We start from the raw sequence: 26,879 nt of genomic DNA, 5'->3' as shown, positions 1-26,879 counted from the left end.
AAAAGTATGAAGGCATTTGGACTTTGCTGGCAGCATGCTTGCTGGAAAGAATCAGCTTGGTTCATCCAGTCACAGGGTTGATAAATGAGGATTAAGATGTCAGCCAGGCAACTTGCATTTTCACAAGGATAGCTCAGCATTGGAACATAACATTCATCTTACGACTCATGTATGGGGCCTATTCACTACTAAAGACCACAAGGGAAGCAGAATGGTTCCCTAACCCTTTTATATCCCCTCTGACCAGGTTTGGAGGAAGTGGGTGACCCTTGGTTTGCTACCGCTATCACTGAACTCTGAACAGCTCAGGTCTGCTCTCCAAGGCGGCACGTCCCCTTTAAGTGGACCCAAGGGCTGTCCTGATTTCTCGCGAGATTTCGCATTGCAGATCTCGCGAAGCTGGGCGCCGGGATCGCGATTGGCTGACGGGCTGTGAATGTAAGATGGCGCCCAGGGAGCTGTGAGGCGAAAATAATCTACCCGAGAGAGGTAAAAAATAAAACCCCAGGAAGCTGCCAAGACGGGAGAAGGCTGCGGAGAACTGAGCCGGGGCCGCCGGGTGTAAGGTGGAGGCGGCGGTGCAGAGAAGCGGGTCGGGGATACGCTGCTGCCTCCGGACAACGAGCGGGTGGGGAGGTGAGTGATCCGGGCGGGACCATCTGGGGCCTGATCGGCTGTTCCACCGTGCCCGCATCTTCAATTCTAAACGGGCCTGTTGGGGTTTGCAGAGGAGCCTCGTAGGCCCAGGGAATCCCCGTCTCTTATGTATTCTCCACACAGCGCGCGCTCCCGTCACTCGCTGTCACTGCCTTAGGCGCGCCCCCCTCAAGCGCGCGATTTCTACAGAGATAGAGGGAGAAAAAAGCGCGGGATTCGCCAGCTCGCGACACGTCATACCAGCCACGTGACCGCGCGGCCGCGTTCCGAGTCTCCGATTCCGTTCTCCGTCGTCACGCGGGAGCTTCGGTTACTGGAAAGGGTTATTCATTCCTTTTTATAAGACATGTCGGTGTGTCACGTGACAACCTACGAACCTTAAGGAGCCAAAGTAACGCGCTTTCACGTGCACGCGCAGTCATTTCCCAGTGGAGGGCGGAGCTACTATAAAAGGACTGGGCAGACGGGTGCGCGCGCTAGAAATGAGGCGGAGACGTGGAGGCTCATTCACAGACAGAAAGGGCTGCTGAATAATGTGATTGTGTGCATAGGGCCTAAAGGGCTTCTCGTAGAGGCAGACTGATGAGGGATTGAAGTGTGTATTGGTCGGTGGAAGGTGACGAGCCCTGTATTCCATACAGACTCACTCTTGACCATCCTGACCCCCCATAGAAAGAAGTTACCCTCCAAAGGAATGTTCTGCTCTGGTCATATGATCGTTGCCAAGAGTTGATTGGCGTTTTTAGAATCACATGACCAGGACCTTGACACCTGGTCACCTAGCTCACCTGTGGAAGTCTAATGCAACTTTCTCACTGAAAACAAAGATCAAATCTAATTGTAATATATTGCAGCTTATTGGATGTGACGACATTGCATTCATTTTTCAGGTTAAGGATATTTCAGCAGCAACAGAAAATGCATGTCTGTGTCACTTTCCTGTGAACTCACAAACATCCCTATCCTAGTCCAGACTACTAATCCCATCAATCCACCATATAATCGGCAATATTTGTTTTTGGGTTTAGATATGCTTTTTGTATTCAACTGCTTTGCATGTAATGACTCTGTGCAGGACTTAAAGGGTTAGCCATAGGCTTGGTATACATTTTGGCTGTGAGATAAAAATTTAGAAGTGATCTGATCAGTGCAAGTTCAGTTACCCTTTTCTACAATACTCTGATTCTCGACTCTCCTGGTCGTCTGTGGAGCCTGGGACCACATAGGAAACTGTCAGGAGGGCACAGAATAGGGATCATGCACTCAGCGATTATAGAAGTCTTCTGAATATTTCCAGTTTCACACCTGTTCTTTGTATCAGAAAAGTGAGATAAGGTCTAAAGTCTGTACTAGAAAACCTACTGGGCTGCATACACACATGCAGTTTTTGTTGCTGGAAAAGCTCTTTCATGATCATTTCCAGCAACAAGAGTGACAAGTGAAGGAATGGGCACAGTACATACAGCAGCATTCTGTTCTATGGAGGGGACAAATGAGCAGCACCCCGCTGTGCTCTCCCTTCTTGACTTGTGTGTTCGTTCATGGATTTGTCAGGACAGATCCATGAACGACGTTGGGCAACCGCTGTACACATGTCAAGACTTTTGCCCAAATGTTTGTATAGGCAAGAATCATATGACGTGTGTATAGCCTTACAGTGGGGAGTGTTATCAGCATTAAAAAAATAAAGCTAAGAAAATGTAACTAAGCCCGGCATTACTCACCTGACCACATTCCCTTTTCATGGTTCTGTCATCTTCTTTCTTCACTTCCTCTTTGCTATCTTCGGCCATCTTGATTGGCTAGGGCCGGGATGACGTAACTCACGCTGGAGATCATTCATTCCCAGCATGCGCAGAGGAAGCAGGGAATGCTTGGTATCTGGCAACCAAAACCGATGCTGTGCTTTCACAGCTCTGTTTTGTTGCCAGAAAGCTGGGGAGATTATTGCAGAAAGAACATCGCCAGTACTTTTCTGTAATAATGATCGGCCAGATTCCTAAAAGTTCTCCACATACATGCACTTACAACACGTGCATATGTAAGTTACTGCAGTACAATGTTGGGTATGACATCAGAGTGAGAGGAATAATTCTATGGGCAATATTTGCTGTCGGCTATAAACCGATGCACTGTAAAGCTTTATAAATTCCTGCCTGCGGACTGTATTCACAGGCTCAGGTGATATTTAGGCTTGGTATCTTTTTATTCAAAACAATCTCCTCTTTTGTTTTCAAAGAAGGGCTCTATTGTATGCAACAACAATGGCAACTACAATAACCTTTCAAATTTACTGCTTACAGAATATAAATATGTGTATTTTTGCATGTGTTCAAAAGAATGGGGGAAAAGAGGACCAGGACCACTTTACTTTTATCGAAATTGTCCTGTAAATATTTATTTTAAGTATTTTAAAGCTGCATTTCTCCATAGGATTTCATCTGGAACAGTACAGGTCATTTCTTTCCAGAAAGCATACTTATCAAAATGCATATGACTAGAGCGTTTCACATTTACTGGTTTGAGGGACTCATTTCATTTATTTACACAAGATGCTGGCCAACACAAATTCTTGAACATGGGTAACAATGTGTTGCCAGGAAGCCCTAATGGTCACTTTAGGGAATAAAGGTAATTTTATAAGTAAATGTCTGCACATTTCATTGGGCACAGTTTTGTCTTCTCATTCCCAATAGTGTTTGTAAAATATTCATGCAGCCAGGTGGATTCTCACTGTTGTGGATGTCCGTGCAATGGCACCTTTTTGTATAGTAAGAATTATATTAGGTACTCAAGGGGTTAAATGTTTGTAGGGTTTCCCAGCCTTCAATTTTAAATAGATTGAAACAATGAAGAAAGAAGAGGAAACAAAATGGTGCTTTACTGAAAAATTGAACTCTTTCAGTTAAATAACCTGTGCTATACAGATTTCACCTGTGCTTAGAACATGGAAATACAGGTGTATAACAAATAACAATATAGAATGTAACTAGGTTTTAAGTGCTTGGTCTCTTAACCCAACACGTTTCACCACTTGGCTTTCTCAGGGGACCATATGGAGACTGATGCTGGACCATATAGAGAGAATATGTTACATAGTGTAACATAGTGCTCAGATTAGTTTTACAGGTGCTGTGTAATTAACTAAAACCTCTTGAAATTAGTATGACAGACAGGAGCACCACCTTGGCTGCATGTTTTTCCAGGTAAAAGAAGACTGTAACCCTTACATCCATTCACTACGGGTGCTTATATCTATCTTACCAACAGTGTCAGGATCCCCCTAAGATTCATATGCAAATACAAAAATTCTGTCAACATTTGCATGGGACAGGGAATGCTGAACAGCCACACATACACAGTGCTTAGCTTAGGTAGAAGAATTGGGCAGTGTACACTTGTGCCCTATGCCCAGAGGTGGCATTTGAGGAGGCTGCAAGTTTGCAGCACTTACTAAAAGTATAAGGTGCCTACTGTATAGTATGTGTTGCATTGCCCCCCCCCCTCCCCCCCATTACGCTCCAATTGCCAGGTAATTATAGAAGTCCGTAGGTGCACTAGGAAAACAAATACCCTTATCTATTCAGTAGAAGTACAAATTATGGATTTATATCTTGCTGTATTGAAGAAATAGGTTTGACAAGGTAACATTAATTTGCACTATATTATGGGAGCTCTTGGTTCTTATTGAATATGTTGCATTAAAACAAGGATGTGCCTTGCTGTGTGACTACTTGGCTATGTGCACATGTTCCTGTATCATCTTTCTCCCTCCTCCACTGGGTGGCTTTGTGCACGAGCCTCCATTGTAGAAGCAAAGTCATGTATGTCACACTGGCTGCTCCAGGAGTGCCAGCGCTTTTGTAGGAAGGGAATTCCCTGACAGAGACAAGAAGGGGAGGGTGAGCAAAAAGCCCTGGGTTCAGCAGAAGGCCACTACATCCCCATTCATATGCCATGAATTTCCTACCTGCCTGGGTATATTTTTTATTATTACTGATAGTGTAGCAGAAAGAAAAATGCAGATGCTAAATTTAGTACCAGATAGCAATGTGGATTTTTTTTTTTTGTTTACATCCCGAAAAATTTTTTCCTCCCACATTAAATGTGATGGATCAGTATGCTTAGAATAGCATATTTATTATTTCATGTTAGATTTTGTGTCCAAATATTTATTTTAATATTTGTAAGAGGACATTTTATACAACCTTGTATTCTTCCTGAAATACATACAGCATTTGTACACAGATGCACGGAATGCAACTAATATATATAAACAATTATATATTGGATTGTGTCTATGAACATATTTTATTTTCATTTGTTAAACTTGGTCTTTAACAATGAACGTGCCAGTATGTTTCCAGTTGAGAAAGTAAACTGGAGGACATGGAACATTTTACAAATAAGTCTTTGGTTGCTAATTTACAAGGGTATCATGTTTGAAAACTCAATGCTCATCTGTTTCCCAGGTATGGGCAGGCAGGTCTCAGACTATCAATCATCAGTAAAGTTACTTTGCATCATGACCCACTCTCAGAAACCTATTGATTTCCAATGCAGTCTGCACTAAAAAAGCTTGGAAATGCATTGGAAAGCTATAGGTAAGAGTGGCAGCCTAGGATCTGCTGACTGAGGGAGGGGGTTAATTTTCCAGCTGGGTGGACTAGAGGAAAACTCCTTGGGTATCAGGGACACTCCTTGGGACACATGCTTTCAATCGGAACAATAGAAAATATGGTGATAGCTACCTGTGGTATTGCAGGTTCCAAAACCAGAAAGCTGTTATGAGATTTAATTTAGTTGCAATACAATCATTATATTCCTTGGGTGTCCACTAATTGTTATATATTTTCCTCTAATTCCAGGACCTAACTGTGAACTATGAATAATTCCTTGGAAAACAACATTTCATTTGAAGAATATGTCCGCATGAAGGCACGGACGGTCCCACAACACAGGATGAAAGAGTTCCTGGACTCCCTGGCTGCAAAAGGGCCAGATGCTCTTCAAGAATTTCATCAGCCTCCGACTAGCACCATGGTATATCAGCAGGGAGCAAACTGCATATACACAGACAGCACAGAGGTGGCAGGATCCCTCCTGGAACTGGCTTGTCCCGTCACTACAAGTGTCCAACAGCAGACCCAGTCCGAGCAGCAAATCCAAGTTCAGCCTCAGCAGGTGCAGGTGATTTCCAGCCCCACTTTCCATTTCTACTTTTTACAGTCATTACTGGTGCAACTAATTTCAATGTGGCAACACTAAAGCACTGTTGGAATGTGTTTTTTTTTTTTTTTTTGTCTGGAATACTAAATTAAAAAATTATACTGACACACACATACATCTCTTTCATGGAAAACTACAAGGTGAAATATTGGATACCTTGGTAATGTGATTATGCTGCATTTAGTCCTTATGAGTAAGGAACATTGAATTGTGAATTTAGCTTTACAGAAAAGGTCAAGAAAATGTATCTATCCATCAGGTCCGGGTCCTTCCATAGTGCCCCAGGGTTACTGTGGATCAAAGCTCCCCCCCCCATTTCTTGTTGGATTGGTAAATGTCATCAGCTAGCCTTATTAATAATAGTGCATTTAAACTATTAGATTTAACATGAGGCCTAACAGTCCTGCCATGGCAGTCCTTGTTCATGCAAATTCCAGTTGTGCTCATAGATTGTCACACAGGCCTGAACCATTGTTATCACCATCAGGAACTCCACCCTGGGGCAGAAATGCAATGAAGACCTTCATTGGTAAGATATATGCATGTAGATAAGAATGTCTGCTGGAAATGTGCAGCTTAGCGGAGATGCAGCAAAGGTTGAAAAAAAAAAATGAATTAGTATGTTTATGAATTAGTGTGCAAATGTTTGACACACAATACTGTTGCTAATTGTCATTAGTTAGGGTTTATGTCTTCCCATTTATAATTGCGTTAGCTGTTTAAAAAAACTAAAAAAAAAACCCTTTGGATTTTTGTCATCACTACCTTATGCGTAGTGGTGTGAGTTATTCCACAGCTTACACTGCCATAACACACCAGTTTCTTAGGTAACGGTAACATATTTCCTCCATATGAATCTGATGCTTTTTTAACCTTTTGTAATCTTAATTGATAAAACAAAAAAGAATTCCACCAAATTCTAATATTGATCTAGTATAAATATTCACATTCTTTGGACAACTTCTTATTTCTTCTTTGTAGTAACTCTAGTTTGCCACATTTAAATTATGTTGTATGACTTCAATACTTTCGTTTGCTGTTTACCTCACTTCTCTTTGTTTCAGATCACCTCCGTTTTCAGTCATTCTTTTTGGCTAAGTCACTTACTTTGTTTTCCAGTCAGAGCTCCCTTTGTTACTGATGGTGAAGCCTTGCCAGTAAATGCAATCAGGCATTTTAAGCCCAAACTGCATAAGTGACTGCAGCGGACATTTTTTGCTTTGTAAATGCATAGAATATTGCAATAAATTAATTAGGCCTAATCCCTATGCTTTGCTGTGATCACTAGACAACTGTGTTACTTCATTTATCCAAGACCACATGTGCAATGCTGCAGTTGGAGCACAATGTTGAGGTAATGCCTTTGCATTACATTTGCCTCCTGAACACAGTTAAGGTCAATAGGAATTAGGTTATAGTGATTGAACATTAAAATTGAAAATTGATTTCTGATTTCAGAAACCTTTGTGTAGTTTGGGCTTTAATATGGCCAAAGACCTCCAAGATTTGTTAGTGGCTGAGTTTCCATTGTTGATTTCAGATTCCTGAAGCACTCATCAGGCCATGGACACTCCACCCCGCCCCTCATCTGAATCGAATCAACCTCTCCCCCGAGGGGTCGCAGGACTCTGGTATTTCAGAAGATTTGTTGGTCAGTTTCCCAAGGGCAGTCTAGTGGTATTTATATATTTCTCAAGTCGGTAAAGCAGGTTTCACCTGAAATAAAGGTCCCCAAAGTAGAGCAATCCTAATCTGCTTTGGTTAAGGTACTCATGGAGACTTGGTGGGTTATTGCATATGGAGAAAAATCAAAGGTTTTGTTTTTTTGGTCTATACTGTAAGATATGCATGATGTCCATAATAGACACATTTTGGGAGCCAGATGGCTAAACCTTTAAAGCAGAACTATTGGGATCCTGTCAGTGCTGCAACCCCTGAAGCCACCATCTTTGTTGCTGATTCTTCTGGGTCTATCCAATTGCCATGGCCCTTGGTGCCAGTCATAGAGCCAAGCTTTACACTGCATGGTGTTTTTGCTGTGTTGTGTGAGCAAAAAATAAAAACAAAAAGCCACCAGTTGTAGGGGTAAAAGGTGTTTTTTTAAGTACTCTGCAGGCCTCAACTGCCAAAAGCATCTACCTGTCTGACTTTTTGGGTTTAACAATGCTTTGTTATGACTTTTTGTTGAAACACATGGAAACCTAAAGTAAAATTGCGGGCACACCACCCGGCAGTTTTTGGGTGGATACTAAAAAAGTTGGGTCACAATATAGAGGCCACCACCCACCTACAGCTTCCTTACACCAGCTTAAAAAAATTCTGTGAAAAATACTGGTACTACTAAAATTGGCGTATTTAGGGGTAGTGGTTGCTTATCTAGCAACAATTGTCTCTTTTTAGAAGAACCCAACAGCCATATACCTATAATCATACCTGAAATACAATGCCTCTCACCCATACCTCTAGAATATATCTAAAAATTATAGACTGTGCAGTTTCAGATGCGTGTAACTGCATTTGACATACACAAGTTCAAGCAAGGATGCTAGAAATACAGCTGGTCTCTTACTTCTTATTAGATAGACAATATACTACTGACATTGACTATATTATGGGTATATTGACTTCCTTACATCAATTTTTTTTTTTGTCTGCTGATTACTAACTGCATATTTAACAAAACAAATACTGCTTCCAAGCCACAACTACAATGAACAGACGGTTGCTGGCTAGATCTTGTAGCTCATCTCTGCACCCCAAATGCAATACTATCATGAAAATGAAGATGTGCATCCATCTTTTTTTTTTTAAGTTGACCCCTGTTCACCCATTTGAAGGGCAGATACAAATGTTATTACTGCTGACTGCGTATGTCCACCTTCCTTTTTCACCAGTTGCCCAAAATCATTTACTACAAAAAATATGCTCTGATTCTACCTTATATTCACCCTAGCTTTTGAAATAAGTCATTTTAATGCTTGTATTGGAAAGGAATAGCTTTCAAGGGTTCTAAATTGCATATGTAATATGCAATTACATATGTAAATTAGATCCATATTGTATTTCACCACAGAGTGCCATTAAACTGTTCTTTTAGACCTCTTTCCATTGTATTGCCTTTATGATTTGCTTAATATTCACTTTCATAAAGTAAATTGCAGTATATTGATTATATGTCTGTTAGCTTTGTGACCTTGTATGCCATTCCTTGTAGAACTGAAATGTTTACTTGGTTGGGTCCCCTTGTTTTAATGCTGTATAAAGAGTGATATGAGAAATGCTTTCCTATAATTATGTACAGATGGATCTGGTTTCTTGTTTCATGATCCCCCATCCCTGGTGTCTCCCTTCTCTTTGGTGATGGTTAGTTGTTTGGCTTCAGTCATTTGATCTACTTCAGCTAAACCTCTCACAACAGAGTTCTTTGTAGCTTTCATCTGTAAACTTCACCTGTTATTTCTTTTAATCTTTCTTTTTTTTTTCCCCTGTCCTACTATAATTGCTATGGTGAGATCATTTTTATTTACTCATTCACCATCATCAATTTTATGTAATGTCCATTATGACTGCCCTGTTCTCTCCAGAAATTTTTTGTAAGCTGAGTTGAAAAAGCTGTAGTAAGCTGTTTTCAGTAACCACCTAAATACAGCTGGTACACTGGTATGTATGTTTAGTGAAGGCAAGATATCAGGATCAGCTCACTAAGCAGCATGAATTATTTTAACTATATTTGGTATTTTACCACATGGCTGTCCTCAAACCATTCAAATCGCATGTAAAAATAGTTTTTTAGTTGTTTTCACTTTTTTTTTAATATACCACCATATACCTGTTGATTTTGCTATAAATTCAGTTTGTGTTTTTTTTTTTTTTTGGTTGATTGTGCTGTTTGCATTATTTCCAACATTGTATTAAGAAATATGTTGGAACAAGAACACCTCCTCTAGATAAAGATAAAAGGGGGGTATGAGGTATCCTGTAGTGCTACTAAGCTCCTCTCCTATGATGACAATGCTAGTGTTGTAAGTGGTTCATCCTGGGTTGTATCTGCGCCCCCCAATCCCCATATCCATCTATTATGCCTGCACCTAGAGGTATCTGCATTTATCTTGAGCACCCTGCAAAATAATGCAGACTACCCCCAACTCCCCTAACTGGCCATTTTGGACATTTATTCATAATCTTAAAACCTGCTTACCCTTACCCTGCTCACTGTGCCTCTCTGGTTTTGAAATGACAAGCTTCTAGGAAGGAACTGACCAGTCTTTGACACTATCAGGAAGTCATTACACTGGCTTATTACAGGTAACCAATGGCTCTTTTTCAAGGGTGCTGACGGTATCTTTTAGAACCACCTCAGGTAAACCTAAACACATGGAGCCAAAGAATCTATTTGGCTTCTAAACAGGACTAGAATTAGAATAACTGTGAACCAATAATGTAGTGGACAGGCTGCCGTCACTGACCTTGATTAGGAAAATGCTAATGGCCTGGCTGTCAAAATGTTGATCCAGTATATTGCATTATTTAGGTTATTGATTTGAAGCATGTCTAACTTCACTGGCTGCAGTAACATCACCAGAGGAAGCCAGACAATTTGCATTTTTTTCAAAAAAGGGCAGTAGCAGTAGCTCCAGTATGGAATGTCCACCATGAAGAAGAATGTCAAAAGTGTAGTAATACCTAAAGGTCAATAACAGTTCTACTGCTACTGTTAAATCGGTTTTTTTTTTGTTTGTTTTTTTTCTTACACAGGTGCAACAATCCCCACAACAGGTGACGGCCCAGCAGCTCTCACCGCAGCTCAATGTTCATCAATCTAATGAACAGCCAATCCAAGTGCAAGTCCAGATCCAGGGCACAGCTCAGTCTCAAGCACAGCAGAGTGCTCAGACAATACAGACTCAGTTCCTTCAATCCCCTAGCCCATCCCAACAGTTGTCAAACTCCCAGTTACAGGTGGCCCAAATCCAGGTGCAGCATGTCCAGCCTGGACAGCAGATGCAGGCCTCTGACATTCAAGATGACCATATACAACACCAGCAAATCCAGGCACAGCTGGTGGCAGGACAATCTGTTGGCAGTGGCATTCAGATACAGACAGCAGGTGCGCTTTCTCCGCCGTCTCAACAACAAGGGTCTCCAAGAGAAGGAGAGCGGCGATCTAGCACATCAAGCGTCCTTCAGCCTGTTAAAAAACGTAAAGTGGACATGCCCATTACTTTGTCATATGCAATTTCAGGGCAGCCTGTTGCTGCTGTTCTTGCAATTCCACAAGGCCAGCAACAGAGTTACGTGTCTCTGCGGCCAGACTTGCTGACAGTGGACAGTGCCCATCTTTATGGGGCCACAGGCACGATTACAAGTCCCACAGGTGAGACCTGGACCATCCCGGTTTATTCAGCCAACACCCGCAGTGATTTGCAGCAACAGAACATAACTCACATCGCCATCCCTCAAGAGGCCTACAATGCCGTCCATGTAACGGGCTCCCCCACCACAGTCGCCGCTGTAAAGTTAGAGGATGACAAGGACAAAATGGCTAAAAATGCTCACGAGGAAGTGGTTCAGACTTTGGCCAACTCCCTGTTTCCGGCTCAGTTTATGAATGGAAATATTCACATTCCAGTGGCAGTACAGGCTGTGGCAGGGGCCTATCAGAACACAGCACAGACTGTTCACATATGGGACCCTCAGCAGCAGACGACGCTACACGAACAGGTTCAGCAACAGCCTCCACAGCAGCACCAGCTACAGGTAACTATGAAAACAGAGTGGTCCATGTCACTGTGTTTTGTTTTAAAAGGAGCTATTCCTTATTTTATCTTACCTTATATACCAGGGCTCTGAGCTTTATTTCTACTGTTTTTACATAGACACAACCATGTATTCTTGACAGCAATCTGGATTTTCTGTTCTTTTTTTTTGCCTTGATAAAGTGTGGCTGCATCCATGTTAAAAGGACTCCTTTTACAGTTCTCCTTTTCTACATCTGAAAGTAAAGTATAATTTTAGCTAAGGTTATACATAAAAATAGTTCAATTAAAGGTCATGTTGCCAACTAAAAGCTATTTTGCCAACCGCAAAGTAAAATCAGACTTCCATATGTCTTTTAGAAGTTCATGACTAGGAGGGTGAATAAGTACAGAGTCTCCAAGGTGGTGACACATTCCTTATAAACTAATAAAGATGATAAAAAGAATTGTACAAAATATAACTTGATCTGAAGCAAGTATGCAGCAAGCAAGCTTGCACGCTTACCAAAAAAAAAAAAAAAAACACCAGTGTGATGTCTCCCATATTTATGTCACAGGTACTCTTTAAGCTTCTACCTGAGCACTTTAGAACCAAGGTGCATTCAAATACTTACTTTTCAAATAATGCTTAATTTGGCTCCACATCTAAAATACATTATGCATCAGGATAGGGGGCTCCTAGTGGAAACCTGAGGAATCAATCATACATGCTAGCACTTTCATCTCACATATTCTGCTTACAATGACTTGAGACTGGTTTATGTAAGGCTGTACAGCACAGTGGGATCAATATATTGCAAAACAGGGTAATACTTTGCAAACCTTTAAGGGCCAATTGAGAACCATTGTCCATGGAAATCTCTGCTGCTGTTTTAGCACAGATTCACTTAATTAATAGGTAGTCTGATCTGGTTTTGTCTAACAGCACATTATCTGCCACACAATAATCTTCAAATGTGTTTGTATTTTCCTAAACTGTTATGAATAGCATATACAATAGATTTTCTGTAGATTCAGAGATCTTTAATCTCTTCTGAATTTCTTCACTGCACACTGTCCAAGTGTTTGCACACTCGAGCTGTCTTTTAGTCCCCTTAAGTTATTTTTGGTCATGTGACAAGAACATCTGAATAGAATATGAAAAGACACTCCTCTTTGTATAATTAAGTCTGGTTAAATAAGTTGACATTTTACAGTAAACGCAGGTCTTTCCTGTTCCTGGTTCTAGGATACTGCGTATGAAGCAGACCACAAAAGAAGCAAATATTTTCACTTGTTTTCTAAAATGGATGCTCCTATTCCTTCTAATGCTTTAACAGACCTGTAATTAGAAAGCGGTACCTAATTTATAGAGAAGTGTAAAGAGATGGGGAACGTGTGCTGGCACTCAGGACTAGAGAGTACGTGTAAAAAGCATGGGACTAGAGTTGGCCATTAAATGTTTAGTGTCCATTACACACAACTATACTTGCATGCGGTACATTAAAAGCAGTCCGCACAAAACATCCAATACATCCTATACTGTTTTTTATATGCATTCTTTGTAAACAGCCGTTACCCATAAAACCTAATCTCGGACAAAAAAGGAAAACAAGTGAATAGCCGAAAAAAATAAAAAAGCAGTTGCAGCCAAGTGATGAACTTTCCTCTGATCACTGCTTTGTCCTAATATCCAAAACTATCCTGTTACCACATAAATTGATGACCCTTATGTTAAGTCTGTCTCTACTACTTTGAGATCTGCTGTACAGTGACTGCAAGAGGCGCATACTAAGACAATTTTAGATACTTTACAGCTTGTATAACTATTGTTTTTATTGTCATATCTGTGTAAAATTCAATTTAAAAAGCAGAGGCTTGGTAAACAATGTATGTATATGTAATGTTTCTGTAATCCTTTCTAGGATAGTATTCTGGTCGACATAAATATTTTATTTTTAGACCTGATTATAAGCTTCAACATCTTTTTAAAATTTTATACTGCAAGCTTTTACAAAGAATTAGCAAAGCTTTGAGTAACCTTCATGCAGCTTTTATAGATCATTTAAAGCTCCAGGTTGTGTATTGAAATGGGACAGTTTGTCACTTGAAACAACTGGTTTGAATTTGCCTTTCACAATGCTTTTACACAAAACCACAAGCCAGGTCTTAGTATTTTTATTTATTTACGCAGATCTTGGATTTTTTTTACCTCTAACATAACAACAATTGTCTGATATAGTGTACTGTGAACTATATTACCTTTTGTACAGTTGTGATGTGTATATATTTATCATTTACCTTTAACGCCATTGTAGACTAATATTTAGCAGCACAGGTCAACATATTTCAATTATAAACAAAAGTTTCCTGTAGTGTAAGCCAGCAGTGGCCAACCGGTGGTCCGCAGCTCTGGCCGGTGCGCCTCCAAACGGGGTCAGGAAAATGTCCCCCGTACGGATCGCAGGCTTAGGGCGGTGGGTTGTGTCTATGGACACTGGCTCGGAGCTGCGATAGGAGAGTGGCCGAGTTCTGGCATCATGACTTCACTCGATGGGGATGTTTCATCCCCTTTGAGTGACACATGGCTCCCCGGGCATGGGCAGTCCGGAGCTGGTAAATTTAGGCGTCCGTGGGTCTGAAAAGGTTGGGGACCACTGGTGTTAGCAGTGCATCAGGTGAACTGTTGACAGTGCTGCGTGTTCCTACTATCCAAAGTGAGTGTAAAATATTACTTTATTTTGTCATACAGCTTTCCACAAGGCTAACTTGTACTTGCGTGTTTGTCCCGCACAGATTTTCTTTTCTTTTTTTTTATTTCCTGGGCATAGCAAAATTAAGTAAAACCCAGGCTCCCCAGGAACAAATGCAGATGGGTGACAGTGCTGCAGAAGTGGGATCAGCCTGCAGAACTTTGCCACTTTGCAGGTTTGCCAGGTATTTACCTAAGACTTTTTAAAAGAAGAGCACACAGAAATACAGGTTTCTTTACCTATACAAATAGATTTTGAGTTTTCAGACACTATTCTAGTTTGCTGGTTATGAATAACCTTAACCATGTTACAAAGCAAACAACATTTATTTTTTTTTGATGGTAGAAGACAGCAGCTATGGGAATTTTTTGTAGAAGGTTATGGTATATTCTACAGCAGTGTTTCATGTCCTTTTAAAACGGGGGGAACCCTTTTGAAATAACTTTCAAATCTTTGGCGAACCTTTTCTATAATTACTATATCCACAACACCAAGTGCATTAGTGTTGTCATCAGTAGTAAGAATGCCTCTTTTATTGCTGGCCAGTGGAAAGAATTTCACATTTACAAATAGCCAAAAAGATCATTGGTGTCAGGTAAACTGACCTAAAAAGCACCAATTGCTTATGGCTCAAGGAACCCTGGTTGAAAAACACTGCTATGCAAAGATGCCTGACATGACAAGATAATCCTATAGCAGATAGTATAGACAATCCAAAGATTACATGATATATAGAAACAGGGGCCCGATAATTCCAAGTGGAAAAACTCCTAATCTTTATCATTAAAAAACACTGGTTAGTTTTTGCTTCCTAGCTTCATACTAATAGGCTGCCACACAGTTGTATTGACACCCTTTCACCAGTAAGTGAGCAGATGCAGGAAAGTGATTCAATGTGATCAATCACCATAGCCAGTAACCCAATCTGAATAAATAGATTTCAGTGTGCAATCTTCTATAATAAGCAAGGCTGGGAAAGAAGATAATATCTTAGAAATACTTTGGTGCTGGGATAATGCTGTATTTTCAGCTCTGACTGTAAGATCTTAATTAGCATCAACAGGGAAGTCTTCTGCTTGTAATCATATCCCTTCCTTCCTGTATGATCTGCAGTTACTGATGAGCAGCCAGCCTTGGATAAATCAGAATGATTGCAAGCTGTTTAAAATATCTGCTTTTTTAATGATTTTTAATTTGTCTTATTATTTTTTAATTCCTCTTCACCATCTCTCTTCTATTTATGTCTCTCATGCACAAAGTTGCTGCAAAGATTTCTCTACGAATCTATGGACCGTGTTCCTTTCCTGTCTGACATGATAATCCTTAAGCATCAGTACTTTTCAAAGCAATAGTGTGGAACAAAATGTTCACAGGTTAGGAGTCCTTCACTCTGACTTGATAGGAAGCATATTGATAGGAAAATGCAGCATATAGTAAAAGATTTGAGCTTTGTTGCTCTACTGCTTCTTTTTCACAGTGCAGTACAACCTGGGATTAGAAGAAGTTAATTAAAAATTGCAGTCATCAGACATCAAGTGGGAAAAAGACACTGCAGGTAAAATCTCTGGCTTAAACTAAACATTTAAAAGGCTGTACATAGTAAGATTTACATGGTAAGATTAGGGATTTTTGTATTGTAGCACCTTATTGCACAGAAACCGTGTTCTCCCCGACCCCTTTTAGACAGTTGCACCACCCGGCTGTTTTTGGGTGGTTACTAAAACGTTGGGTCACAATACTGGGGCTGCCACCCACCTACAGCTTCTTCCCACCCAGCTAAAAACAATTCTGGGACCAATCCTGAGAAATAATGTTTCTATTCATTTTCCCAGTGAGTAGTGTAAGCATCCCCACGCTTCCTATTCACAACAGTTAGGGTGGATATTGAAACAGGCATTCCTACACAAGGGGCTATAATAATGCCTTCCAACATTATCCTGTTCTAAAGGAAAGAAGAGTGGATAAAAAGTACAACACAAAATCCATAGTGGCTGTTTACACGTTTATACTTGTGGCAATTGTCTTACAGTGCTGCATTTGACAATACACCGGAGGTTGCAAAGATCCTGCCTGGAGATGTCATCTCACTGTTGACCATAGACAGATATGTTAGTGGTTAAAAGACATACAGTATACCCTGTGCTCATCTAAATACTACATTTTTTTTACTTTGGGATGGGGAGAGTAGTGAATTTTTTTTTTTGAGACAGACAAAGCTGTCAGCAGTCATGAACTAATCCTCTAACAGGTCTTTTGTGTTGCTTTCATGTTTTCATGTTATGTTATTTTTTTTTTTTTTTTGTCTCGTCTCTTTGGGACATGGTGTAAAACAAAAAAAATGGTTAAAAAAGCAATTTTTTTTCTGGCATGAAGAAGGTGTTCATTGTTTCTTATGCGGAAATCCTATGCAGAGAATGAAGTAATTCATAGCATATGCGTTCCAACAGATTAAGCCTAATTTTACACTGTGAACGGTTTTCAAATTACACTTCCGCTTTCAAAAGCCAGTTTCTGGTTAATAGAATCTTTGTTAAAGGAGGACGGGCAAATTTTTGTGCCATTGAGGTTGTTTATGCAGATTTAAGGCTTTTGTAGACAGACATTTAAAGCTCTTGTTAGACTAGTCCAACAGTAGTTTGTGTTTTCCTGTTATTCCCTTGTACAATTCAATGTACATGAGTATTTTTACTAAGAAGAGAGGGAGAACAAGGGGGAAGGTTGATAGTGTTTTCCTATGCCAAGCCTATTTGTAAATAACAATTAGAATAAAAAGGGAAGGAAGAAGAAGAAAGGCTTTTTTGGCATAATCAAATACAATTTACTTTTATCAGAATTACAGACTGATTGATTGTATGATATCTCTACAGAACAAGGAATCCATGATGTGATTTTACAAGGATTATCTAATGTTTCAAATAAGTGACATGTCTCGTCCTGACGCGTTTCGCCTTATTGGCTTCCTCTGGGGAGTGCAGAGACTTCAATAACAGAACTAAATTGCCAAGAAAATATACAATAATTATATATGTTATAGAATGAAGTATTTATATAACAGAGCTAAACAGAACTAAAATGTCAAGAGAATATACAATAGTTATATATGTTGTAAAAAAAACAAACAAAATAAGGTTGTCTTAATTTGCAGTTTCAAACCTATTTGATGGTCATGGTAAATCCCATTTAAATAAAATTATTAATATTATGATATTTGTACTTTGATTTGCACACCTTTTTGTTTTGATGCACCTTAAACATTTGTAACTGATTAAAACTAAATGTTCAGTTGAGCATTAATGTATGTAAAATGCAATAGTCTCATATGAGTTCCAGTTGATTAGTGTAATTTAGGCTGGGTCTACATAGATGGTTTTAAAAATGCAAATGTAAACATTCCTACTGCGTTTTAAAGTTTGCCTTTAATCTGCTGGAAAACGTCTATGCTGCTTTTTCCTGCGTTTACGTTTCAAGCACTTAAAAACGCAGGAAAATGCCCATTGAAATCAGTTGACGCATTTACCTGTGTTTTCTTGTGTTAACCCTGCGTTTTGATTTTTTTAAAACATTGTAAGAAGCGTTTATCCTAAACGCGCTAAAACGTGCCTCAAGGAAACGCCTTGGTGTAGATTAGCCCATTAGAATGCATGGGAATTTCAAACATGGGCTTTTAAAGCCTCTGGTTAATCTCTGGGGAAACGGTCCTTGTAGACTAAGCCTAAGAAAGTCTTTTTCAGTACCTTGGCATTGGCAGCATGTATCAAAATGCCTTGACAACACTCTCTACTTGTCTTAGTTGTACTCTTGTATTGTCACCTAGACTTATAATGAAGACAAGTTTCCTTTTAAATACATATTGACCAGACAAAGTCTACTGGTATTACCATCAGCAAACCCGGCCTGAGAAATGTCATGCAGCCATGACTGGAGTGCATCAAGGTTGAAAGTAACTGTAAGAGGCTTTCCGTAGTCTTCAACACTGAGATGCAACAAATGATGGAAGAAAATCCTCATTTCATTCCCAAAACAAATATCCTTCAATTATGGTTTACACTTCTTTAATGGTTTTGCCTGGAGGAATGGAATTAAGGTATATAATTATGGGAAATGATTTATTTTGTGAATATTTTGATGGTAGGCTGGCACACCTACACTGGTTCTGCTAAACCTATGCAGGCGTCACGGCAATCTTCAGTGTTAAATGATCGGTTTAACAGAATAGACTCCCCCGGTAATGCCTATTGATGGGTCTGACAGCATAAGTTGAACAGATGCCAGAGGTTTACAAAATGCCTAACTAACCAATGTTTTTTTTTTTTTTTCTTACCCCCAGAGTCAATCTGTACAAGTTGCTGAAGTGGAGCCCCCTCCACAGCCTTCTCCGGAGCTAATGCTACCAAACACCTTAAAGCCAGAAGAGGGTCTGGAAGTATGGAAGAACTGGGCACAGACAAAGAATGCAGAGCTGGAGAAAGACTCGCGAAACCGATTAGCACCCATAGGAAGTATGCATGGTTTCTTAATTTATCTCAAATAATTGCCCAGCATTATGTGACTGATAAATATGTTTAAGAAAAGTAGACATGAAAATCAATTTAAGGACATAGGAAATGCTTGGCAACACCTCTTAAACACCTTTTTGTTTTTTTCCCTTTGCATTTACCAGTAAAATCAACCATTACTTGCTCTTTTCTGTGACCCAGCTTTAAGCAGAATTGGCTAAAGTAAGAGACTAAGGGAAGCTGCAACGTCTGTTTCGCTCCCTCTTTCATCACAGTGCTTGGGTTTAGTGACATTTTAATTTTGAATGTTGGTTAAATTTAAAGGTTGCCCTATCTACCTATTTTATAGCATATAGCTGCCTGAAGGATTACTGGTGCTCTATAATATAACAAGGAGCAGAAGAACAAAGTGCAATGAATGTTTTATTAGACATTTTACTGTAAACTTCTTTAAGATACAATTCACAAATTGTGGCAAGCACATGACAAAATTTTACACTTTTTATAGGACGCCAACTGCTAAGGTTTCAGGAGGACCTTATCTCTTCAGCGGTAGCAGAGCTAAATTATGGCCTGTGTCTAATGACAAAAGAAGCTCGTAATGCGGAAGGGGAGCCTTATGACCCCGATGTATTATATTATATCTTCCTTTGTATCCAGAAGGTGAGTGACTGTGTGTTACTTTTCTGCCTAACGTAGAACCAGTGCACAATGTTCTCTTAAATGTGTTCTGTTCATGTCAGAAACACAAACACATTGGACCTGATTAATAAAGCTCTTCAAGACTGGAGAAGATATTCTAACATAGGCGAACCTGGGAGATTCAACAAACCTGGAATGAATTTCCTAACAAAATATTTTCTATTAGCTGCCAAACATTTTAAATCTAGACCAAATTTTTTTCTGGATCAGCCAGGTTCCTACATGATTGTTTATCTTCTCCAGTTTTGGGGAGCTTTAATACATCAGGCCCAATTTATCTAAAACCTTTTTAAATCATTAATTTTTAAGCACATCTGATCTGAGTAAGCTTCTCAAAGATAATTCCCATTTAAAGAGGACCTGAACTGTAGAATTGTGCACAAAATAGGAAGCAGAGGACAAATTCATAAAAACAAGTATTGTATTTGGTCTTTAATCTCTTAATATTTTTAGAATGAGACATAGTAAAACACTAATCTTTTTAGAGAGGTAGCCATCTTTGTAGAGGGATTTTTTTTATATCAGAAATGCCCCCAAGGTGGAGAGAGCACAAATCTTTAGAAAATAATTAAAAAGGTTCTGCAGCTGTACCAGCTTCCTGTACAGCATGGATAACTGTGAGCAACATAGTAGTGGCATTATCAAGTTTTACTCCAAAAATGCCAAGACAATCAGCCACAGGCTTCAGATTCATGGGTTTAAATGACAGATATTCAACTATGAAGCTCAAGGCACACATTTTGGGTTAGGTGTTACCTATATGATAGTAAATACTAAATTGCCTTTGCACTTTCTGCTCATCTTAACCTGAAAATAATATCTGAAATGTGGTAGTGCTTGTTTCAAATCACACCTTGGTTTGGATAGGTGGAATTATGTTATGTTCTAGAAGTTAGTGTGCAGGTACAATGGTTAACATAAATGTTAATTAATGTTCATGTTTCTGTTTCAGTACCTGTGTGAGAATGCAAGAGTGGATGATATATTTTCAGATCCCTACTACCTTAAATTTACAGAGTTTCTTCACCAAGTTCTCAAGACATTTCAGCCTCGAGTCACTCCACTTGGTAGGTATTGCTTGTGGGACCTCCTGTATTATTCTTTGAGTCTGACATTTTTTTTACACTTCTTTGATATTTCAGATTGCTACCTTGTTTATTGTTTTATTACCAGCAAGTTGTGCAGAGCTATATATTTTTTAAGCTTAGGTCTATTGTGCATGTTGTGTAACTACACTTTATTTAAGGCCTTGCTGGGCCCCTAGCCCCCTGCCAATCTTGTTTACACTTGTGCCCTAAATTTAGCAAGTTCTCTGCAACAATTCTGAAGAGAAACTTGTCAAAATGTTTTGAGCCTGACCTGTGCATTCTGCTTTATGAAGAGTTTGTATAGCACAAGAGCGGGAAATTCAAACTCTTCATAGGATAGAACAGAGATTGCTCATAACACATGTAAGTCTTGTTTAGAAGATTTTGGCAAGTGGCTTTTATGGTTTTATCTCATTGAATTTAAGTGGCTTTTATGGTTTTATCTCATTGAATTTAAGTGGCTTTTATGGTTTTATCTCATTTTTTGGCATATGAGGAAAATAATGGCAGGGTGGAGGGTTGGCTTGCTACAAGCCTTAAGGTAATTGTAACACTCTAAAAAGATTTCACTATTGTCTGATTTTTGCATAATGTTTGTATTTAAGCAAATGTGTATTAAGCTGCCTTTTTCTACTTTGGTTTTAACACTAATACATATGTTTGCCACAAGAATATAAACCACAATAGTAAACAATGTTTATAAACACAGCTGTACTCTTGCAGGTTTTGTCATCCCCAGCCATGTTACAGAGGAAATGCTGTGGGAGTGCAAGCAGCTGGGTGCTCACTCTCCTGCCACCTTGCTTACTACACTTATGTTCTTCAATACAAAGTAAGTACTCATATACTGCTAAAGACCTTCATTGGAAATATTATTGTGACCATAGGAGAAGCAATATTGAGACATGCATAGCTTTGTGTCTTTCTTGTGACATACCAGAGGTAGCTGCATGGAGGTACCTTTCTATTGATGCAGACCTGCCCCTTTCTCAGGACTGCGTCTCCCAATAGCCTATTCCCCTACTGTTGAGAGTCAAACCAGCCTTATTATTTTGCAGGTGAAGAAATTATTGTCTTTATGGATGGAAATACATTTTGTTGCCCATCAGACAGAAGGGTTTTGGGGACAAAACAACTGTTTTCAGCCAAAGCAAGTACAGCCTTCTGAAGGAATTAAACAGAAATCTATAAATATTGCAGAGGTGTACTTGATGATTTATTTTGCCATTACTTGCACATTAGGGCAGCCATAAGTGGTCCACCACTGATCATCTTTGCTTTTGCTTGGGGAGAATCTACCAGTTAAGCTCTACCTTGGGGGACAACTTTGTGCGCTTCTGGTCTTTAGAAAATCCTAATATATCACTAAGATCTTTTTTCTTGTATGACCTGGCCACTTCTAGGTGAGAATAGGAAATTAAGGTATCAAAGCTGATGCCAGACAAATATACAGTTGAAATACAATAGAGAGAGGTTTTAGCTGCCAAAGGATTTTTTTTTTTTGTCCTAAACTTTGCACAGGTAAATAGATAACACTGCTTTGTATGTTGGTAAGGGATACAGCAAGAGATTTATCAAACCACCTCTGTTCTCTCTGATTATTGGCATGAAAAATACCTGATTGCCTCACAATCGGATTGTGTAGTGATATAGGGGATTATTAGGCAAAAAGTGAATGAATAACAAATACAGAGCTGCATAAACTTGTGTCTTACATCTACCTGAATTTTAGCTTTAGGTGAGGTTCTTCAAGCTGTCAGGCAGATTGTACTTTTTCTTAACAGTCTACGCTTGTATTCCCCATCTAGGTACTTTTTGTTGAAAACAGTTGATCAGCACATGAGATTGGCTTTCTCCAAAGTTCTAAGACAAACGAAAAAGAATCCTTCCAACCCAAAGGACAAGAGTACGAGCATCCGATACTTAAAGGCATTTGGCGTTCACCAGACAGGACAACAGAAAGGTAAGATCTTCCTGGATAATTCTGAGTATCATTTTACATCATGTCCTCTTTTATTTAAGTATTCTTATCTCATTTATCTCTTTTTCAGGTTTTCCAATTACAGACGACATGTACGCGGAGCAAACTGAGAACACAGAAAATCCATTGAGATGCCCCATTAAACTTTATGATTTCTACCTCTTCAAATGGTATGTAGAATTTGCATAATGTATTTACCATTTGGCAAAACAGCAGCATAAAAAGAGCATTTACTAAAATTGCTCTGCTCCAGGAGCAACAAGCTGGGGCCTAGTTGTAATGTAGAGCAGATAGCGTTCCCTGCAGGATACCTCCATCTTTACATTACTTATTCATAAAATGCAAATATTTTTTTGGTGTGAGAATGGTAGTTTTAGAATAAAATCTGATTTTATATAGCTATATGGGTTAGGGATTTTGCTTTGCGCTTTAGTAGCTGAGTGGGAAATGGTTTGCAGTTTTGCCTATAAAATAATTTAAAGTGGATTTAAGAAATTTGAAGACTTTTTAACTCTTAATGCATTCAGCTTCAAAAGTACTTCATCCAAAAAAAAAAAAAAAATATTGGATTTCCACTTAAAGGTATTTTTTTCTTCCCCCATCCAGCCCACAGAGCGTGAAAGGTCGAAATGATACTTTTTACCTGACGCCAGAACCTGTTGTCGCCCCAAACAGTCCAATCTGGTACTCTACTCAGCCAATCAGCAGAGACCAGATGGAACAGATGCTGACTCGAATACTGATTGTCCGAGAAATTCAGGAAGCCATTGTGGTCGCCAACAGCAACAACATGCACTAAAAGAAACTGATTCCAACAGTGGAGGGAATGTGACATTGCAAATCAAACGTGTACAGACTTTTACACTAAAAGAAGATGCCTACATTTTTTTTGTTATTTTTTTTTATTATTATTGGTGTAGTTATGAAGCCCTTTTAGGCTTCTTCTGTTAAAAAAAAAAACAAAAAAATAAAGTATAAGACAAAACAATGAAATGTGCATCTTAAGAAAACTACTAACGGTTTATTGTAAGTTCCAGAAAATCTGAAAAAATGTGTATCTACTGCAGATATATTCAGAATTCTCAATTTTGTTTTTATTGCTCTTTGTTTTATTAAGAATGACAAGCATGTCTTTTTTAACATGCCACCGAGCAGTGTGTTTTATTTTAATGTCTGGACTTTTCTATTGTTTTTTTTCTGTGTCTTTGCAGCAAAAATATGTCAAGTAGAACAGTTTTTTTTTTTTTTTTTGTTTTGTTTTATCTCTTTAAAGTTAGGGGGTTGTTAGGACCTTTTGTCTCGTTTTTATTGGTTACCGTTTCCATTGAACCTGTGATCAACCCTGCACATTGTTTTCAATGTTTCCACTGACTTGGAAGGTCAGTGGAAACATTGGTCTGAAGACCAATTGTTATATCAGCTTTCTTGCCATGAAAATGTGTTTATTGTATTTTAGATATATTACTTGTAAAACCTCCCTTGTATAGACATTCAGTAGCCCTGGGCACTGTTATCCTGGATGTAATGTAGGCAGCTCGAATAGACTTGGGACTGTCACCCAAACGGCATTCCCCAGTAACCCCAGCCTGCTATATAAAAGGTTGGGCATTGCAGGGTAGAGGAGCTAGGCCAGCACAGAGTAGTTAACAACTCCCAGGGGAGAAGGGCCTCAGACATACAGGGACACTTGCTAGAAACTTGTTTCGTCTGAAATAGACAAATTTATTTGAATGCACAATGCATGTCAATAAGTAGGCATTTAAAATTGTTTTTTTACATGTTTAGTGACAGGTTTTCTTCATCCCCCTGTCAGCATTTGTTTTACCTGGCACTTTTTTCATTTTCAGTCCCATAGATACAGCAGGAAGTAAGCAGAAAATCATTGGCTCCAATATCCTCATTGGAATAATTCCTTTTTGTTCCTGTTCTGGTGACATTTCAAAATTGGTAGTTTTAACTTTCTTTTTTTTTTCAGGGGATAATGAACACCAAAACAATTAGGATGTATTATCTCAGTGAAGCAATAAATAAGTGATAGAGGTTCTAATATTCCCTCTCCCTCTCAAACAAAAGCTATGGAATAGCTTTGAATACTTGAGCCTCCTTCAGTAGTAGAACACAATGCACTTCATAAAAAGTATGCATTATGGAGTGTTTAATATTAAATGGCACCGAACACATATGGTGGCCAAAATAGGTCTGAAGGGACTCCATCATTTTGGTCTAGGATGTGCCTTACAACCATTTTAATGAGGCTCATGCAACTTATTTACAAGGACATGCCTTAAGTCTTTTTTTTCTGTACTCATTCCCATTAGGAGAGTCTCCCTTTCTTCCTGTATTTGTGTAACACTACAGCTGTGGTCCTGGTTTCCCCTGTCTGGTATGCATTATATATATATATATATATATATACACACATACACACACACACCTCTTTGCTGTTGCGCTCAAATCTCTGTCAGAATTAAAAAATGTATGCCTCCAGAGAAAGAAGGAGGGTTTGAGAATCTTCCCTACAGGATAAAAAAAATTTGTAGTTTCATATTTATATTAAAACGGGAAAAATATACAGAAATTTCTTTGTGTTCATTAATGGTAGAATTTTTCCCTTGTACTGCAGCAAAGGTGTCTTTGTTATCCTAAAATGACATTTGGCAGTGCACCAGAATTACCACTGTCAGAAAAGCAGAAAAATCCTAAAATTTGATCATTGAAAAAAACTTTTGAGTTGCTCCAGCCCTTGCTGAATGAGAATGTTTTGGAACCATCCTGAAACTAGAGGTTTAGCCTGTCTCTTGTCCTTTAAAACCCTTTATAAAGTAAACACTTTCCCTTTGTTTTAAATCTTCCTCTGAAGATAAAAACACTGAGTTTGTTCCTACAAGCCTTTCTAGCTGTATACCTATTTGGGAAGTATCTTGTAACGTTGCTGCTTAATCTGTAATAGGCAGAGTACAACCATAATGGAGGAAGAAGCAATTGTCTTTAAAGACCCAGTTGATGGGTTTTCTAGAGCTCTGTTCCCATAGACCATGTCCTACTCTTCACTCCATTCTGCTGGTTACTTTACTGGTCAAAGTTCCATACAATATTCTTACAACTGCTGCAATGATCCCTTTTATCACAAAGTGTTTGAAGCAAATTGTTGTAGCTTCAAGTTTCATTTTGGACAGTCTGCTGTCTCATTTGCTGATGGGACTATGAAACTTGCTTCTAAAAAGCATCTGGTTGCCATGACCTTTAAGGAAAATAATGTCTTTTCAGTTCTTGATACCTTAATTAAAGATTTAAATTACAGATGTTCTTCCTCTCTGTTAAACATTTTACTTCTTTACTAATGCACTATCCATGTCCAGTCCCCCTAAACCTGCCTCCCATTCAGCCTTTGAACTTTAGGTTAGGTTAGGAGCTTTAGGCTATTAAACCCATAGCCAAGTTTGCCTTGACATGAATTTCCCTAATTTTCTGAGACTTTCACCAGATCTGTTGTGTTCCACACTACCAGCAGCCTCTCATCTGCACTTATTTATTGACCCTAATGTTAGCCCTGCTAATGCTTCCAGGCACAGACCTGACATTGACTGTCCAGCCATTACAGCAGTTTAGATAAGTTCCTGAACCTTCAGAATATGTAATTTTCGCTGACCAATTGCTTAAAAAGAAATCTGGTTCTAGTCCTGGACATAGCACAAAGCAGTCTTCTTCAAGCAAGGTAGATTATATGCTTTCTTTGGCGAGAAGTTCACAATCCATTCTTGCCTGGTATATACATTCCTGGTATGGGCAGCTGTCGAGCAAGCTTTCTTAGCCAGGACCTAGGGCAGTGGTACCTACACCTAGAGGTGTTTTTAGGTGGGGGACATTATGTTTGGAACTTATCAACGAACTGCTGACACTCAGGATCCATTATCTTGATGACAGACTTACCATTCTGCTTCAGGTTTGGAGAGACAGGGGCAGCGCTATCATCTGCTTCTGGGCAGCAGGTGGTGTCAGATAAACTAGTTCTTTGTAGGCACTGAAGGAGGTGGGTGCCACCGATTTTGTACTGGGTGCCAAACAACCTAAACCTAGGTGCCAGAATCAGGAACTTGTAAACCAGCAAGTTCAGCTTTTAAAATTTGGGACCAGGCAGGGCTTTATAATAGAGAGAGAGAGGCAATGTACCTTCTACAAATCCAAAACCTGCCTGATCTCAATAATAATTGGTCAAAAAAGAGAATTGTAGAAAACCC

At 39.2% G+C, this 26,879-nt stretch overlaps 2 protein-coding genes across 8 annotated transcripts in view; one reads left to right on the top strand and one right to left on the bottom strand.

Moving 5' to 3' along the window:
- The window catches only part of NDUFAF3 (NADH:ubiquinone oxidoreductase complex assembly factor 3), a 147,336-nt gene that overhangs the window by 97,966 nt on the left and 22,491 nt on the right, over positions 1-26,879 (bottom strand). The window lies entirely within an intron of this gene.
- Positions 389-25,219, top strand: QRICH1 (glutamine rich 1). 7 transcript variants are annotated; one of them, XM_072420605.1, is made up of 11 exons: positions 389-489; positions 5,526-5,847; positions 7,427-7,537; positions 10,642-11,643; positions 18,702-18,873; positions 19,379-19,533; positions 20,525-20,639; positions 21,384-21,492; positions 22,469-22,623; positions 22,712-22,811; positions 23,248-25,219. In XM_072420605.1, exons 2-11 carry the CDS (start codon positions 5,542-5,544, stop codon positions 23,438-23,440), a joined length of 2,418 nt encoding a protein of 805 aa, XP_072276706.1. In that variant the 5' UTR covers positions 389-489; positions 5,526-5,541; the 3' UTR covers positions 23,441-25,219. The 7 variants fall into 7 exon arrangements, with proteins under 7 accessions (XP_072276706.1, XP_072276710.1, XP_072276705.1 ...); XM_072420609.1 differs by having other exon boundaries at positions 400-636; positions 5,526-5,841; XM_072420604.1 differs by having other exon boundaries at positions 401-636.

The sequence above is a fragment of the Pyxicephalus adspersus genome, chromosome 8, assembly GCF_032062135.1.
Source record: "Pyxicephalus adspersus chromosome 8, UCB_Pads_2.0, whole genome shotgun sequence".
NCBI lineage: Eukaryota > Metazoa > Chordata > Amphibia > Anura > Pyxicephalidae > Pyxicephalus > Pyxicephalus adspersus.
This window is presented reverse-complemented; position numbering and strand designations above follow the sequence as displayed.

Excerpts from the sequence above, each read along its gene's own strand:
- QRICH1 (XM_072420605.1), top strand. The coding sequence starts at position 5,542 with ATGAATAATTCCTTGGAAAACAACATTTCATTTGAAGAATATGTCCGC. Across the intron at positions 5,848-7,426 it reads TTCAGCCTCAGCAGGTGCAG|ATTCCTGAAGCACTCATCAG; the intron begins GTGATTTCCAGC and ends TGTTGATTTCAG. Across the intron at positions 19,534-20,524 it reads TCTTCCTTTGTATCCAGAAG|TACCTGTGTGAGAATGCAAG; the intron begins GTGAGTGACTGT and ends TTTCTGTTTCAG.